Consider the following 20,691-nt stretch of genomic DNA (forward strand, 5'->3'; position numbering starts at 1 on the left):
ACACAGATTAGAAAATTAGAAAAAAAATGAATTTTCTAACACAACTTCATGGGAACCTTGACGTTTCTTTTTAGTTTCTTCCAATATTTAATGAAACTACTGAGAAATGTAACAAGTGCTCTTTAAAGTTCGAACTACAGTACTAGACTCAATTTTCGATTGACGCATTTAGTTACTTAAAATGTTGTAATGCTTATTTTTCACAAAATGTAAAACAGATAAAGATTGTAAAAAAAAGTGCATAGTAAAACTAAAAAATTCTTCACTCTGTTCATAATTTAAAAATAAGTACCTATACGTTTTATAGAATATATTTTAAAATTTGTCATCACAGTAATTAATGGATAAATAGTTACCTATCTTTTTTGAGTTATATATTAAACATTATTTTAGATTTTTTTTTTTTTACTTAAGTTGTAATCTGTGATGATATAAGCTTTTGTTTTTTTTTTTTAATCAGAACACTTTTTATGCACTGTTAGTTAATTAATGGATAGGTTTAAAAATTTTGATTTAACTTATTCAGCATTCTTGATGAATTACTCTATATTTTCTATAATAATGCACGATATAACGATATAGTATATTTATCTAATATTTTAAAACTTTTTGTAAAAAATATTGTTTATATGTTTGATAATATTTAATATTAGAGTTAACGAAATAATTAATTTCATAATGTATCCCTTAAAAAAATATCCATGATACTATTATTTAATAATATTTATAATTTAATAAAAATAATTTTGACTTTATCTAAAGTTATACCGGTTTGATGTAAAATAAAAACATAATGAATATTAATTATCTTTTAAAAATTAAAAAATACTTGTGATTGCTTTGTTAAAATAATGCAGCATAATTTATTAAGTAAATAATAATATATTATAATGATGACCAAATCTATATCTATAGTAGAGAGTAGCTATACAAAGCTTTGTTCTAATATTCTGATATTGTATTCAAAACAACTATAATAGATCCTAGTATTGAAGATCAATACAATGGCTTTGTGCCAATGCATATGGTATATTTAATTAAGGGTGTATAGTATAGAGAAGTTTCAAATATTTAGTGGACAGTGTAGTTTTTATTTTTAATATATTTTCTTAAAACAAAACAGGTTATAAAGTTATTTTTTAAATTAAGATTAAACCTTGAAATATACAGTTACCTTCTTTAATATATTAACATAATTATTTATTCTAAATCTTAGTTATTAACTATAATCAGAGACTTAATTTAACACTTTTATAAAATATTTTAGGCGAATAAGTCAGATCTAAACGATTCATATTATCAGTCTTTAAAAATAATACAAATTAATGTATTATTATAGGTGTGTATAATAATCATATTATCATATTTTTCAACTTTGATTTCCATAAACGTGTAATTTAAAAACCTCGTTGGTATATTTATAAAAGTGTTTTTTTTTTTCAAAACAACTTTGATTTAATAACTTTAATATTATACCTCACTGTGATTTTTTAATTCGTGTAATAATTTATAGAAAACTAATTAATTTATATTGATATGTACAACATGACTTATGGCCAGGGGGTCGTTATTATTTCTATGCGACACGGAGAGCGGTTCCATTTGTGCGTGACACCGATAATGTTACCATGACAACCGTTGCTTATGCGGTAAAATAAGATATTATGAGATAGTAGTCACAACACACATCCGTATTCCGATTCATCTGTATTTTTTGTCTAAAATTATTTGGTCTGAAACCAACTAGTAAATTTAGTAACATCTAAAATTTAGAATTACAAATTAAGAATATAACCAAATTAATAACACCAGGGACGTAGCATACATATACATATATTAGTTCATTACATATTATGTACATTATATTATATCATTTAATTTTTAACTTAAATTTGTATTAATAAGTTTTCTATTACAGGTTAATTTTTTTACAATATATAAAAAAGGTTCTCATAAAAACCTATAGGTATATGATCTTTAGATAGGTCATGTTTTTCTATATTAAGTTATTTTTAAATTTTTGATAACAACATTTTAATAATCTCTTCTCTGACTTATTATAGTTATAATGATGTATCTCATTCTATTATCAAAATATATGAATATTATATTAAAGTGACTTCGATGGGTCTAGTTTTGAACATAAATCCAGCACAATTCATCAAATACAACGCCCAATAGGTAGTATAGGTGCCATATATTATATGTCAAATAAACTAACTCTACATGATTGATGAAAAGCGAATTTTGAAATACCATTAGAATAATTTTATAACAACTCTGAGTTTAGTATTTATATATGTAAAATTATAACCTCGTAGTGAATGATCTAACTGAAATTTATATTAATAGTTAATATTTATTTTAAATTACAAAGGTTTTTTTGGTTAAAAAATATCTTATATAATAAAAAAATAAAAAACAAAATAATTTGCCATTGAAATAAATTAAAACAGTGTTCTCAGAATTATTTAACAAAAATGAAATGTAATATAATATTTTCTATTTTTTTTTATTTTTATTTAATAATATTGTCATAAATATCATAACTTTGATTAAAGAAGCTCCTGTAAGTTTTAGAATTCAATTAGCTAAATTACTTGAATTCAAAATGTATAATATTATATCGATAATAAAACTGTTAATATTATAAAGTGAATAAAAAAAAAATATATTAAATTATTATTATTAAAAATAATTGATAAATTTAATATGAAAATATGAAAATGTGTTAGTAATGTTGTGTTTTTTATTTTTTTTTTTATCCTCTAAAACTCAAAATATACAAAATATTAATTTAATTTAAACTTAATTCTTGTACCTACATTGTGCTCTTCATATTTTTCAAAAACTCTAGTTCGTGAACAATATTTCTATAAAATGGAATATTTATCGAATCATCTATTCAATAAGAATAAGTAATTGTTATTTAATTAGGTATAATTTGTATGTTTTGATGTATACCATTCTTTTATTTAAGATTCTGAGTGGAGCATTAAATATATTGATTTGACGATGATACGTTTTTTTTATGTCTGTGTAAACATTTTATAACAGAAAAAAATATCGACTTTAAACTTTGAGTATAGTTTTTAGTAGAGAATTGGATGTAGTTCATACTTTTGAAAAAAAAAAAATTAAAATTAAAAAAAAACATATATTATAAGTCCTGAATAATTACTTATCCTAATACCCTTAAACTAATATTCGTATGTCACAAAAATTTTGTAAACCAACTAACAAAAAAAAAATTCCGTATAATCACACCGATCCGATCGTTAAAATGTTATTTAGGTAACTTTAGGTACCTCAATAAATAATTTTTTTTCCACTATAACTTAACCAGATTAATATCGCTAATTCAATATCGTAAACGATACCTATTTAATATTAATATTCGCTTAATTTGATTGTCCTGTATTTTTTATTTTCTTAAAAAAAAATATTCACTTAGTCAAACTAAATAATTATTAATAAATAAAATATAAATGTAAAAAATAGATAATAATAAGTTTTATTTATTTATAATTTCATTGATTTTTTGCTAAATACCTAGAACTTATTGGTAGTGAAGCTACAAGCCATAATAATATATAGATACCGGATTTATTTTATATTGTTAAAATTAGTAATAATTGATATTGACTTTATAAATATGACGTATTACAATAATCTGAGGTAAGTTACCCTAGCCCCGCCACTTACGATTTATAAATAGAAATTAATGTCAAATTATGTAATATCATTTGTAATCATTTGTAACCACCAAAAAAAAATTTGTAACCCACCCACTTCGGCTCAAAACGAAGTTCCCATGTGGCGGGGCCACGGTGACGTCATTACAGCCCGCCATTACAGAAGTTCGACTTGTAGGTACTTGAAACCTAGTGGATATTATGTAATATCATTTGTAATCATTTGTAACCACCAAAAAAAAATTTGTAACCCACCCACTTCGGCTCAAAACGAAGTTCCCATGTGGCGGGGCCACGGTGACGTCATTACAGCCCGCCATTACAGAAGTTCGACTTGTAGGTACTTGAAACCTAGTGGATATTATGTAATATCATTTGTAATCATTTGTAACCACCAAAAAAAAATTTGTAACCCACCCACTTCGGCTCAAAACGAAGTTCCCATGTGACGGGGCCACGGTGACGTCATTACAGCCCGCCATTACAGAAGTTCGACTTGTAGGTACTTGAAACCTAGTGGATATTATGTAATATCATTTGTAATCATTTGTAACCACCAAAAAAAAAAAAATTTGTTCATCGATCCTTTTGACTAAATGGTGCATGTCAATTATTTTCAATTTTCATAATAAGTACTCACTCATGTTCAATTGTTTACCCTGTTATTAATTTTTCTTGAAACTTTTTATTCTTTAAAACAAATGAATTAATTATTTATACCTTTATATTATATAATATAGTTTTTTTACGTTAAAATATTATGTAGCTAATATCTATGTTAATAGTCCATAGTATAATATTATAAAGTACACTACAAAATATAATAAAATTTTAAAAATAATTTTCACTTTGTCAAATTAAATATTGTGCAAAGTTCATAATCAATAATATCCCAAAAATAGTCTTACCTTTTTTTACATTTTTTAAATCTCTTAAAATATTCATGTATTTGCGTTAGTTCAGTTCTTGAAATTATTATTTGTAACTATATATGTAGGTAGGCGCCTACCTATATCATATTATTGGTGGTTATTAGCTACGACATTATTATGTAGGTACGTTTACATAATATATTATTATTCATTACATTGCAACACATATTATATGTTATTAATTGAACGTTTATTTAATACATAGCAATACTTACATTATTTGGTAGCTATTCTTAATGTTTTCTTAAGTTATGATGGTTATAATATAGTTTCTATCATGCATTAAAGAAAATCGATATGGTCATAGAGAAGAGGATCATTTACGTTGTGCAGGTACTTTGTTTTATTTCAAATGAAAAATATGTAAAATTAACAATATTGGTATTATTTTGTATAAAATAGAATTTCAGCATTAACTTTAAAAGTTTTTGATTTTGTTGATACTTGATCCTTTAAATCGTCATAGCATTGCCATTGATCATTTGATCTCAAACCATATGCTGTATAATGGCCGTATGATTGTCTTAATTCTCTTGCCGATCCATCAAAAGCAATTACCCCTCTTAAATTGTACACATCTCCATTAATTGTTATTGTCTTGCTAATATCTCCAAGTTTCAACAAAACCTTTCCTGCATAATTTTGTGAAATTTTCGTTGTATTTTCAAGATGACTATATTTACCTGAAGCTCTAAAACCTATTAATAATGAAAAATGAAAAATGATCATATAAATAACTACAATGTAATACAATATTTAAATATTCTATTTAGTTACTAATTTTTTTTTTTTTAATAAGGAATGACTAAAAAATACAAATAACGGTATTAGGATATTTTGCCACTTCCCCGTATGCTTTTAAAATAATTAAGATGTTTTTATTTACCTTTTGGTATAGACAATAGTTCCACTACTATATGATTGGTTGGTTTTGTAACCACTTCTCTTGAGCAATTACAATTTATTGATACACAGAATTTTGTAATTGGTTGAAAAAAATCGTCTATTTCTTTTTGCAAATCAATATTCCCATCGACACCAAGAAATGTAATGACAACCCCTCCTGCCGAACTTTTTTCTTTATCAAAACATAGCATATTTTGACAAGTATCTAATCTAATATACGATGGCATATCTTCTAATAATTTTTCGCACATCGATGCAGCCGTGTCTACTGTATTTATTAGCATTATACCTCCAATCAGATCTTTGCTCTCCGTTATAAAATGGAGTGCAAGCAAATACACGCGATCTCTATACATTTCTTTAGACGGTCTCTTTCCGATCATTTGTTTAACAAAATCAGCTACATTATTATTATTTTTTCCTTCTGTTAAATATTTTTTATAATTATTGCTTTCTGCAACAGACACCGCTAAAATTGATAACAAAGAATCTGCTGAACAAGTATTGTTCAGCAATACTTTGTTATATCCTGGTACGTATATAGGTTTGTTTTGAAAACAAGAACCATTTCTGAGTAAGGCTATTTCATTAAATTTTTTCGTGTGATTGAAATCTATTTGTTCAAATCCAGGCTGTTTCACTAAGTATGACTTCGTAGAACGTGGTTTTGATGACGACATACTTCCTTTTTTTTTCCAAATTTCAATTGAATTTTTTTCTGTTTCTAATTCGTCTATTTTAGTACACGCCAAACAAATTCTTTTTTCTCCACAACCTTCTTCACTTATAGGATCTTTTACTGAACACCCAAACAAATGAACTGCTTTATTGCAGTTGCTACAACGATGAAGACCTGTTGGAAAATCTTCATTTTTGCAGGCAATACATTGTTCTAATATATTTTCAACGATATTTTTGTTAACTTTTTCACAAACTTCATCGGATGATATAAGGCCAAAAATTGGTTCTGAACAATCTTTATTCAAAGGAACTTCAGTGGGTTTTCCGTCTTCCTTAGTCTGTAGAATAAGATGGTCACCTCTGTAGAATTCTACCAACCGTTCAACAAAATCGTCCACTCTCATCGGCAAATTATCATTTTTGAACACTCTATTTTTTATGTTATTGAAATTGCTTTCTATTCTGCTACTCGAAGCAATATTGTCACCATATTTGAATACATTTATCATTATATTAGACCAACAAGGAAATAGTTTCATGATGTTAATAATAATTGGAACAATTTCTGGAACAAATTGGGCGTTATCAAATTCACCCTCAACGTCGCCAATTTTCTCTTCGCATTTTAAAGCCAATAACTTAGACCAGTCCTTGAATGAATTCGATGCGTCAAACGAATCCAAAGAATCAAATTCTAATGTCTGTTCTTCATTGCTGTTTTCTGATTCATTTATGAGTGGATCTACATTCTCGCTATTGCTACTGATTAGGGACTGCAGGAATTTTTTACTTTTACTACATTGGGTATCTTGTTTTAGTGTATCAACATTTGATACGATTTGTCCATCATATTTGCTCATAGCAACTATGAATATAGCTTCTAATATTTGCTCTGCATTTTTCATGGAATTACAAGTTATTAAAAGTGCTATAGATCTAACAAATAGTTGTTTAGTACGCTGATAACGGGAGTTTTTTAGTGGTTTCAACTGTGATATCAAATGAACAAAATGATTAACATCGTTTCTTATAAAACATGTTGGTATTTCAATATCTTTATCACCACGACATAACAAAAAACATATTTGTAAATATTTTTCCAAAGAATCGTATTGTGTGAATGCTTGTACAGTAGCCGACATTAAAGCTAAAGATTGGTCAGTTATTGAAACTTTGGGGGGTTTTAATCCACATTGGAGCCATCTTTTAAGCCATAAACTAATTGATACATTATCGTGCTGTTCGGACACCATTGATATAACTGTAAAACTTTGATCTACTACTTTCATTACTCCTTCATACAGAAAAATAGAATTACTAAAATTATTTCCAAATTTTTTTATCTTCTTACATACACCCCCAGTAGCGTCAAAACTAATTGTTGGCACTGCACATTTTGTAGATTGTTCTTTATATATTTTCAGTTGAAGATTTGTCCAAAAATGCACAAAAAACTTATCAAATCCTATATTCCTAATAGCACCATCATATTTATGAATCTGCTTCATAATACCTAAGGCATTTATAGGATCTTGATGATGTCTTAAGGAGGATACTGCTCTATGCTTAGCCTGTCTAAGAGAAACTAAACTTGGTATTTGAGGAGGCATTGTATCATCTGCAAATATTTAAATTAAAATCATCTAGTGATTATCTATATTCTATACCTATGTACCTAATAAACAATAGTAATACACCAATATTGTGATATATGGAAATCATCAATTAAGATAAAAAAGTAAGTTAACAAATACCAACAACTTAATTATTCAATTAATGTGTAGTTTTTTATTTAAAAAAGTGGAAAAGTACATGTTGCACTCCTGTATAATAGTTTTTAAGTATGTGATTGTAACTAAAGTGTTAAATTAGAATTGAAGGATTGTATACAAAAAAAAAGCGGGCAAGTGGGTACCGCTCTGCTGTACATTAGAAGGTGGGGTGGACCTCGGACTAGGGTAGGTTACATTTGAATGTAATGATAGGTATCATTGTATACGAAAAACGATTCTGAACAAAGATGATTTGTCAGTCTAGGATATAATATTATATTTAAATATTGCCATGTATTCTAATTTGAAACAAATATTTTATTTTTCAATTAGGACGCATTAGCAAAAGGCATGGTTAATCAATTTTTCTAAAAACATTGCATGTAGTTATCATAATTCATAATACCTTATATTATCATAGATATGTTTGAGGATAAATCGTTATCGTTACGCGATTTCATAAAAATTTAAAACTCAAACGCTCAAAACATTTTTCCTATAATGACGCTTCAAATTGTCTCTATAGCTTTTTGAAGCAAAACTTATGGAAAACTTAGTGTTGAATTTTTTAAATATAATATAATATAATATATTTTTTAGATATAAATACAAACAATTTCATGAATTTTGAACTACAAAATAATTTGCAAATATTCATGATTTTGACGAATTTTTGTCAAAATTTGAACTTCAAATGCTAATAAAAAAAAATTGTAGCTATGTATTCTTATAATTTTTTAATCACTATAAGAATAAAATATGAAGAACTTTGTATAAAATTTTCAAGTATTTTGATAGGGCCAAACAAATTTTATCGACACTTCAAAAAAAAATTTTCAGAAAAATTGAAAATTTCAGTTGTCTATAAATAGCTCAAAAAAACTCAAAATATTTTGAAAATTAAATCATGTAAAGAAAATGCCAATCTAAATAACTGGTAAAATTTTCAAGTATCTACGACTTAGACTTTTTGAATAATAACAAATATTTAAAATCGTTTGAGGCTAAACCGTTATTTAACGCGGTTTTGTAAAAATTTAAAATTCAAACTGAAAATGACCGTAAACAGCTCAAAGTAACTCAAATTATTTTGAAAATGCTATGGTGTGTAGAAAATTCTAATACAAACATTCAGAGAATATTTCATGTATTTATGAACATTTTTTTTACAGTTACATGATAAGTAGTCGAAATAATGCATCAATTTGCAACTTCAGTATCTTGTTCGATGGGAAAGTGAGTATCGTTAGTGCATTTCGGAGGTCATTGAATTCAAATTTAACGCATAATCCATTACAGTCACACACTTGTAACCTACTGTACAGCAGAGCGACACCCACTTGGACCACCTTTTTTTTTTTGTTCTTTTTACTGGTGTTTTTGGAAACTACTGGGATCGAAGCATTATTTCGAGTACTTATCGTGTTTACACATTAACAGACACAATAAAATAAATAATAAAAAAAAAACACACACACAATATTTAAATTATATTTGTTTATAAATAATTGCATATTAGTATATGAAATATATTAATAATTATTATTTACCTTCTATCATCAATCGATTGGCTTCATTTCGTCTGTACACAGATGGAGCTATGTGCCGATTCAACATCGCATCTAAAGATCGCTCTTTTTCTGAACCTGCCAACTTCCGTTTTTTATAATGATTTGTATTGAAAAATCCAGTATATGTACAGTCCATTAACACTCTATAAGTAATAAAAATTACATAAAAATAATCAAACTTTAAAATAAAATATTTTCCGATGAAATTTGTAGTACCGAATATTGGCTGATGGTACATCTTTTATTTCACCATAGAATATTGACCCACATTCCGTGCATCTCCCATGAACTGTAACATATATATTTCCTGATGGCCGTACGCTTGCTCTTTTGTATGTAATTGCACAAGGAAGTTTGGTGTGTAAAAAAAAATGATCCTGGATCACGTTGCTCCAATTAAATGGTGTCAAAACTTCATAATATCTGGAACGATTCTTCCCGCAGTAATATTTACTCTGGGGACTTATACTAGCCCATTCTTCAGAAGTAAATGTTATTGAAAAATTAATCACTTCAGTAGTTAAATCATTCTCGTCACTGACATAATTATTATCTTAAATAACCAAAAATTAAAATATTATGTGTATAAAAATAGTTTAAATTAAATGGTTCTAAAAAAATAATGATGATATTATACAAAATATAAATTATATACTACCTCTTGCTGCATCTTGGGTTGGTTCAATATTCTCTATTAATGGAAGTAATCCCAACTTTTCCTTGATTCCTCCACGATTAAGAGCCACTCTAACCCGTATAGATGCTGCAGTAACTTCCTTGTCGTATTTTGAATTAATAATAGTTGCTATTTTATGCCATACTTGGTCTTTAGTACCGGCAATATCTTAAAACAATAATAATTTAATACAATTATCTAATCAAGGAAATTGCATTAATTCCTAATTTTTAATATTATTAACATACTTCTTCCATCCTCACTAATAATTTCATTTTTCAAACTTAATATTTCAGCTTCTAAGATAGCACTCTCTACTTTAGCTTTTCTACCCATTCTAAATAAATTATAAATTTAATATACATTATATAAATATTAATTAATAACAAAAATAACGTCTAACATATATATATATATATATATATTATATAGCATATATACTACATATTATCGACTATCGTCGTCTGACGTCTATAATCAATTAAAATATTACTTATACATTATAAGACCGTTATTAATCTAACCAAGTATATTTATTATAGTTTCTACAATGAATAATGATTTTCATGTTTATGCACCGCAACTCGTTGACAATATAAAATAACTAATTAAATAATATTATATATTATTTATAAATTATAAGAAAACGTATATATATAGGTTATAAAATGATATCTAGAGTGTAACAGAAATATAAGACAAATTAACATATTATGTATTACAATTTACAATAATAACTAATTTCGGAGCCGGTGGCCGTGATGTCGACACGTAGTCGACCGGGTGGAAATTCGTTACGGCGCGGCGATATATAGGTATATATAATATGATGGCAACTGCACGGGAAATAATAGGCCACATCATTGAACGTGTTAACAACCCATGGATGTTATTTTTACTATTAGTTATTACTTAGTTATTAGTTATTACTGTTTCTGGATAACATCGATGATACATTATACAGATGTTTTTATTAGACGCAAATTTCATATATTTAATATCCTAATATTATTGTTAAATACTTAAATGGATGTTATTGTAGAATGTGATATCGAAATCTCCCAATAGATATCTAAAGGATGTATAAGTATTAAGTTGATCTATTATACAATGAAGTAAATCGCATTGATGTTATTTTTAAAAGTTGAAACAAGCAACATATTTAAAATACTATTATTGTAAAATAGATAATTTATCACGAGGTTATATTTTTGAATATCTATAGGAGGTTTTAGTTGATGCATGGTACAATGGGTTATATGTAGCCATGTAGATACCTACATTTTACATATTGACCAACTACTTAGATTCTACCTCATATCACACACTTTATCAGTTATTGAGTTATCTATAAGTGTTTTTTCACTCAGCGTTTTTTTACAACGGGTTTTTTTGTTGGGTGAAAATATAAAATATACTTTAATGCAAAGCTGTTTGGTAGTTCGCTATTTTGATGTCTTGTAATGCTAAAATAATTTTCTTAGTCAAGTTAGATGTTTAGATTTCTTTGAACAATCTGTTTAATATTTCTTGCTGTCAGTTAACTTAATATAGTTATGACTTATAGTAATCTAGTTTTTATATTATTCAAATGTAAACTGCAAACGTAAAAAATAGTTTATCATATCTGTAATACTTACCTTTTAAATCACAGTACTTAACGGTGTTTTGTACAATAGGTACGTCTGTCCAAATAAATTGAAATTATAAAAACGTATTGTAATTGAAAATTACAACATAACACATCCACAGCACAAGTGGTAATGAACATATTACAATTATTTTATTGTACTAAAATAAAAATAGAAGTAATAATAATAATAAAATATATACCAAATTGAAAAACATTATAGCCCGTTATAAATAGATTACAGCGGCCTATACTCTAATATATATAGTATATACATATGTTTTTTTTTTGATTATGTATACTTATAGGACATAACATTATTGTAATCGATTGTCAAACACAGCCTTATCTTACCCATCATCACGAATTACAGATTGGATGTAAACATTTTTATATTTTATTTAAAACTGAACGAAGTTCCTTCTCATTGTGAATAGTACAAAACATCTGAAATCGGGGCATGTCATAGATAAAATAAGAACCTACAATATAACCTCCATTCAGTGATTATGTGATACTTAACAAAATAATAATTTAAACACATAATATTTACTTAAATAACAGGTGAAGCTATTATTATCACGAGTTAAATACTTCAACTACGTTTAAGTTAATTTAAAGTTAATGCTGAAATTCTATTTTATACAAAATAATACCAATATTGTTAATTTTACATATTTTTCATTTGAAATAAAACAAAGTACCTGCACAACGTAAATGATCCTCTTCTCTATGACCATATCGATTTTCTTTAATGCATGATAGAAACTATATTATAACCATCATAACTTAAGAAAACATTAAGAATAGCTACCAAATAATGTAAGTATTGCTATGTATTAAATAAACGTTCAATTAATAACATATAATATGTGTTGCAATGTAATGAATAATAATATATTATGTAAACGTACCTACATAATAATGTCGTAGCTAATAACCACCAATAATATGATATAGGTAGGCGCCTACCTACATATATAGTTACAAATAATAATTTCAAGAACTGAACTAACGCAAATACATGAATATTTTAAGAGATTTAAAAAATGTAAAAAAAGGTAAGACTATTTTTGGGATATTATTGATTATGAACTTTGCACAATATTTAATTTGACAAAGTGAAAATTATTTTTAAAATTTTATTATATTTTGTAGTGTACTTTATAATATTATACTATGGACTATATTAACATAGATATTAGCTACATAATATTTTAACGTAAAAAACATATTATATATAATATAAAGGTATAAATAATTAATTCATTTGTTTTAAAGAATAAAAAGTTTCAAGAAAAATTAATAACAGGGTAAACAATTGAACATGAGTGAGTACTTATTATGAAAATTGAAAATAATTGACATGCACCATTTAGTCAAAAGGATCGATGAACAAATTTTTTTTTTTTTGGTGGTTACAAATGATTACAAATGATATTACATAATATCCACTAGGTTTCAAGTACCTACAAGTCGAACTTCTGTAATGGCGGGCTGTAATGACGTCACCGTGGCCCCGTCACATGGGAACTTCGTTTTGAGCCGAAGTGGGTGGGTTACAAATTTTTTTTGGTGGTTACAAATGATTACAAATGATATTACATAATATCCACTAGGTTTCAAGTACCTACAAGTCGAACTTCTGTAATGGCGGGCTGTAATGACGTCACCGTGGCCCCGCCACATGGGAACTTCGTTTTGAGCCGAAGTGGGTGGGTTACAAATTTTTTTTGGTGGTTACAAATGATTACAAATGATATTACATAATATCCACTAGGTTTCAAGTACCTACAAGTCGAACTTCTGTAATGGCGGGCTGTAATGACGTCACCGTGGCCCCGCCACATGGGAACTTCGTTTTGAGCCGAAGTGGGTGGGTTACAAATTTTTTTTTGGTGGTTACAAATGATTACAAATGATATTACATAATTTGACATTAATTTCTATTTATAAATCGTAAGTGGCGGGGCTAGGGTAACTTACCTAATAATCTGACATCTTCAAATATAATTTTAATGTAAATTCTCTATGTAAGCCATACATACTATTGTTATGTTTTTATTTTGCGTCAAAATTATCTTGTGGCTAAATGTAGTGGCATTGATATTTTATGAGTCGAAATTTCACAGGCGCCAATTGTCGTTCGTCCAAATGACCGTGATTACTTGGCATGCATCGAAATAATCGCGTCAAAATAAAATATATATTCTAATAAATATGGTTTATTCTTAAAATATTTTGATTACTTTTGTGCTATATTTAAATATTTAAATTTAATTTTTTTTTTTTCAGTTTATTTTTGATTTAATAATTATAATTTTTTTTTTGAAGTAAACACTTGAAAATTTAATTCAAGTTTATAAGTTCTTATCATGATACACATCAAAAGTACATAGTAATAATTTTTTATGACTGTATAAACTTAAAATTGTACAAAACAATAGTCTTAAAAATTATTTTATAGTAAAAAATGTCAACAATTTTAAATTTCAATAATGAAAAGTTAACTATTTATTACAAAGCCATCTTAATAAGTATTTTTACGAAAATATAGATATTCCAAAAATACAGTTTTTTATATGCATTCCAAATTTAAATACTGACGACAATTTACATGTTAAGTTATTGTTTTAAAATTATAAAAATGTATTTTTATTATTACTATGGACTTCTTTTATCAACAATTAAATATTAATGTATGTTAAAATATTAAAGTATATTAACTATACACATTGAAACTTTTAAAGTTTAATTCAAACTGTATTCCGTGAACATAATTACGCCTTTCTAAGTTCATCAAAACTGATTAATAACAATTAGGTACTAATAGTATTGTATTTTTAATAATAGTATCATAATTTATTATTTCTAAATATGTATACACTTTGTGTTTTCAAAACTTAGTTTAATCAATCTTATCACTAATAAAAAACGTAAATATTTCATTATAGATATTTACTAATAATCGTTTAGAGATTTAGACTGTAAGCTTACATGACATCATTGCTTATAATGGTTTTTTTAAAAAAAATTAACACATTTCCAATATAGTCACCATTTTAATTATAAATGTTAAAGACAGCTGCTACATAGCTGAACGACTTTTTTAAGTGAATTGTAATTTAAGGAGTTCACGATAAGTTGACGCTTCAATTCAGTTTACATTATTATTTTACAAGTTATGATACATATATTATGAATAAATTATGATATAAAGGGACCCATTTGTTTATTTTCATAATACATGAATATATTTAATACCACTGATTAAAAATTATTAGTAATATTAGATTTAAAACTATAACAATTAAATTTGGGACAATATGATTCAAAGTATAGTCACGTATATTTAAGAAGCGTAATCCGGAACACAAATAATAAACTTAAGTATAAGGTATTTTCCAAGATACCTTAGATAATTCTCTGACCAACTGGCAGTGGATAATGTCACTTAACTTATTAAATAATATTAATGTACTATACGTATAATGGCGCTGGCCATCATCCATAAATAACTTTGATGAAAGTTATTTGTGTTTATCATTTGTCAATTATAATTTTTAATCTTTTTTGACATCTGAAACCATCGCTAAAAACTGTATTAACGATTCGTATTTATTTTTTATGTAAATTTATTACTGCAAGCGGATTGCTACTATATCACAGTAAATAATAAGATCGAATTGAGCAAATCAAAATTATTAGCAAATTATACTCAAAACTTTGATGTGAGGATAAAAATTAAATACATGTTTTTCCAATTACCAGTTGTTAGTATCCTCGATTTGTTTATTCACAGTAAACATAACGTATAACATCAAACCATTTAGCACCACATAATGCTGTTAGTTTTAAGACTGTATTCAAAAGAGCCATATCCTTTGAAGTTTTCTAATTTTTGTAGCAAATTAACTAAATTATCAACGAAAGTTTAAGTACATAAACTTTGAATTTATAAACCACACGTATCATAAAACATAATATAATAGTAAAACCAGAAAAAAATATTTTTGTAACACGGCGCCTTGTATATGCAATTTTAATACTACGGAATAATATACGTCACATTATTATTATAGTATTATAGACTATAGAGTATAGACCATAGTATCATAATATTATTATATTATGAATGAACCCAAAAATCAATGCTTACTTAATAAAATAATATAAGTTGGGGTAATTTAAATGATTATTGCTACTAAACGTATAACAAAAAATAAATTCTGGCATTGTACAGGAATAAAACTTTATTGTATTTGAAATTTGAATACATCATGTTATAACATAATTAATTTAATACCAGCATTTTAAAAACTGAATATTATTTAATAAATTAGGAATTTGTTTAATTGAAAGTTTACTAGATTATTACATCTTCAACAGATATGTTTTTTTTTTAGTTAAAATTTATATTTAAATAAAAAATAGGTTATAATTTTTAAGTAACGTGTTTTCAAGTGTTATAATTAAATAATAAATATAACTTATAATTGTTTAAATTTAGAAATATTATACAATTTAATAAACACATAATACACCATTTCTAAAAAAAAAAAAAAAAATATTGTTATTTTATGAAATATATATATTTTTCGATTACATTCTGTTTTTCTTTTAAGTTCTAATTTTTTTTTTCGTAACATTTGTTTTTTAACGTATTTTAAAGTCTCAGTGATCTATACATACTTTAATACTTATAATGTTCTACATCTTGAGTGACTGTACGATGACTTTTATTTATTTCTATATTGAAGAATAATAAAATTGTTCAAAATAATTAAAATATTTGGTAAATTTTTAACTACCACCCACGTTTGTTGATACGTGAACCCTACTTTAGGGGTGTATTATAAATTATTGGAAGATATAAAAATTGTATGAGTTCAAATATATGCTGTGATATACATTGATGTATAATAGTAATAAAATCCCATTAGTATAAGGTTATTGAAACACAAGTGCGTAGGTTTATAAAGCACATATACGAAAACGCCACATTGTTCCAAAACAAGTTTTTACTTTGTATCATAACATGGATAGAAAATACACTAATTTGACACCTATTATTATGCAACAATGAATATGACATTATTTAATTGAATACCCCCAATATATACCCACTCTATTATTCAGTCACCTTTGTGAAACCAGGACAATAAGTCTGTCTTTAGCCAATAATAGTATATTTTTGTAACTATGATAAAAGTCAAAAATACTTTTTGTATTAAGTGTTACTCAAATAATATTAATATTCGTTCATAGGTACTTTTTAGTTATCACAAACTTAACAACATCATGTGCTTTTATATTATAATTTTTATACTACAATTGAAATTGGAATTACGTTAAAATAACATTAAGTACGTTATTTTATAGTTATAGTTTTTAGTTTTAAAAATAAAATGTGGGAATAAAAGTCTGACTACGTAGTCAATTTTTTAAGTTTATTATTATTGAAATATATATAATATTATATATGTATATTTTACATTGAAATCTATTATTTCTTTATGTTTTTATTATTTGATAGTATATGAGTGAACTCTGGCAATGGCCACTAGCTGCAGTATGTTTTCTGTAGCATTTATTCACAAAACAATAAAATATTTAATTATTGAATAGAAAATATCATATATTTATATATGATGAATATATACCTAATAGTTTAGTTGAAAATAAATAAAAATAATTTAAGTTCTCTTTAATGTGATAAACATCGTCAAATAAAACGGTTCGTAATATTGTAAATTTTTTTTTTTAACGCTATTGTAAAATAATATAATAACTAAAAACATATTAAAATGATTTAACTATTATATAATTATAATTTAAATATTACATAATATCATAAAGAATAAATACAAATAAAAAAATGTTGATGAATAAAAAGTACACTATTTCATTGTAAATTATAATATTACTTTTAATTGAATAATATAAGATACCTATTTAAATGGTTTGATATTATAAATAGTTTTTATAGATATCATATCAATTTTTTAATTTAATAAAAACGGGAGGTTCTAAACTGATGTTCTATTTTCTTGAACAATATAATGATACTATTTGAAAATTCTGTTTATTAAAATTGTGAATGATTAAATTACAACCAGTATACCTATCTATACTGAGAATTATCCATATTTAAGATCTCAAAATAAACTTTAAAGTTACATTAAAATATAATATATAGGTAACATACATTTTATCGTTTAAGATGATTATTTTTAGTACTAGTAACATAGTATAATTATTGTTACTTACGTATATAATATAATAATATATATCTTAAAAAAAAATGTATTTAATTGTTTAAAGTAATTTTAAGTTGGTATAAATAAAAAAAAAGTTTTAACCAATTAACCCACACGACAATATTTTATTTTATGTATTTAAAAATGTTTTGGTTTATGATAAATACTCATTAGTCAACATGTATAAATGTATAATGTTACTATTATAAATCAGATTTGCGTGTTGTTTTTTTTTTTATAGCGAATAGTAATTCTACGTCATTTCAGCTGTTTAAGTACCTATCAATAATACATTTGTTACTATTGAAAATCGATAATAAGATTATGTTTAAAAATATATATTACTCATATATATTTTATAATACGAATCTTTTTATGATTATACTATTGCGTCCTCTTAACGGATTATGAATTTTTTATATTGTTTATCGATCTACATAAAAAATAAACAATCATTAAATTTAAATTAAACATCATATTCTATTTTAAATAAATGTATAGGTATTTCTGTACATTAAAATGTTTAATTTTTATAAATCAAAATTCGAAGTTAAACTCCGTGTTGTATACATAAATGATATGTTTGAGAGTTATCATGAGCGAACGTAAGTCCTGTACAACACATACCTAGCTAGCAATTAAAATTACCAAGTTTCCACACTCATATTTAGTAGAGTACCTATACCTAATTAACATTTCATTATCAGTGTTATTACATTTACCACAGTACATAAGTAAATAATAATATTTACGTATATTCACGTACATAAATATATTATTATGTCTTAACATTGTAGTATTTTTATAAAACTATAAAATAATTATAGATTGAATATTTTTTTCTCTTTTCACTAATTATACAAAAAGTAACAACCATTTTTCTAAATGTCTAAATGTATGTTAAGTCTATAAATAACTAACGAGTACCTATTGAATTCCGTAAAACGAATATTGTAGGGACTGTCCATACTATTTCGTAATTTTTAGTATTTTTAGGCAATATTGATCTAGATAATAAATAATTATGATTTAAGAATATATTTATATTTTATAATCTATTATTCTACGGAAACAATTGTACATACTAATAAAGTGCTTACAGAGAGTAATGCATTAAATTTTATCAAAAAAGGCAAGTCACGTGTTTAGGTGTACCTAATACTAAAAAGTGTGTAATAAGAAAAAATACAAAATAGTACGCCTTGCGCAAAATAATATACTTTAAACTTTTTAAGTATAGATCTGTAGAATTGGTCACGTAAGCGATGTACCATCACCGAGGGAAAATATTTTATTTTACGAACGCGTCCATGAGTACTTACGATATCAACGAAAGGACCAAAAGTTTTCAGGTTTGTGTTGTAAAAGTTGTTACGAACTCAATATTGGGTCTCCTTATTGCACTGAACATCAAACAGAATATAGCCACAATTGTATCAACGTCAAAAATTACGGATTTGGTGGCTCACTAGCAGAGGATAAATTGTACAAATGCAGTTAAAAACCATACTTACGCATCTACTTTCGACGAAAATGCTTTAGTCAAGAAAATAATGGTTAAATTAATGTACATACTCGTACATCTGTAAAATAAATATCGATTTAAAATACAATTATGTTATCTACAAATTGTGATGTGTAGTTTTTATTTTCAAATCCTAAGAATCTAAAATTTTGTTTAAAACTACAACACTTAATTTGAATACATGTATTGAATTCTGTTATTTTGAAACAAAAAATGTCATTTATTTTAACATTAAATACGATTTGGAGAGATTGATTTGCAAATACGTAAACTTGTGAGTCCTGATAATGTATGCATATAAGTTACTATTTTAATAAAGACGAACAAAAATATTTTCTAATGTGAATTTTATTTCTTATTAAACTAAAAGGTATAAGAACGATAATTGATACAGAATTTCTCGTTTAAAGTTATTATAATACATAATAAGGGGACGAGGTGGCCGTGTGGTCTAAGGCGTCGGTTGCGGCGCAGCCGGTCGCTGGTTCGATCCGCGGTCACCGGGTGGCATTTTTCTTCGGGCAAGTCACGGTGTCCGGAGAATAAGTGCCGCCATCCCCCACCCCGGGGCATGGCAGAAACCTACGGGTGCCCCATTAGAAATTCTGCCACAACACACACACGTGTTTCTCCCTACCGTTCCCAACCTTACAGTAATAACCGATTAAAAAAACCTAATCCATCCCCAATGGCCTAAGTTGCCGCGGGTGTATTAAAAAAAAAAAAAAAAAAAAATACATAATAAGGGTTGTAATATTTGCGGTTAATATTTTAATATTATTTATTATATATTATTAATATATCTCGACCCATATATTTTGATTTAAAACTGAATTAACTATTAATTATTAATTCATTTAATTTCCATGTGCTCTTAAGATTTACGTGATATTATAGGTACCAAGGTCCAAGACTAACAAAAGCATGCATTTGAACAATGAACATCGGCTTCCCATTAGTTACTTTCGCTTATCTAATCGCGTTATTTTATTCTCAATAGAGGTGATGACAAAAGTTTTCAAAAGTTTTTGTACATACGTGAT

The 20,691-nt window shown here is 26.0% G+C and overlaps 2 protein-coding genes and 1 long non-coding RNA gene across 4 annotated transcripts in view; 1 reads left to right on the top strand and 2 right to left on the bottom strand.

Annotated features, from left to right (window-relative positions):
• LOC114126390 (neuropeptide CCHamide-1 receptor-like) overlaps positions 1–20,691 on the bottom strand; it is a 123,775-nt gene that overhangs the window by 42,303 nt on the left and 60,781 nt on the right. The gene's annotated exons all lie outside the window — the stretch shown is intronic.
• On the bottom strand, positions 4,898–5,916 carry LOC126550836 (uncharacterized). The gene is made up of 2 exons (XM_050203177.1): positions 5,514–5,916; positions 4,898–5,325 (listed from the first exon to the last, which is right to left on the bottom strand). The coding sequence occupies exons 1-2, from the start codon at positions 5,914–5,916 to the stop codon at positions 5,012–5,014; spliced, it is 717 nt and encodes a 238-aa protein (XP_050059134.1). The 3' UTR covers positions 4,898–5,011.
• Positions 18,501–19,595, top strand: LOC126550837 (uncharacterized). Its single transcript, XR_007604866.1, has 3 exons — positions 18,501–18,728; positions 19,226–19,291; positions 19,364–19,595. It is a non-coding gene; the product is annotated as an uncharacterized LOC126550837 (long non-coding RNA).

Source organism: Aphis gossypii, chromosome 3 (assembly GCF_020184175.1).
Source record: "Aphis gossypii isolate Hap1 chromosome 3, ASM2018417v2, whole genome shotgun sequence".
Classification (NCBI taxonomy): domain Eukaryota; kingdom Metazoa; phylum Arthropoda; class Insecta; order Hemiptera; family Aphididae; genus Aphis; species Aphis gossypii.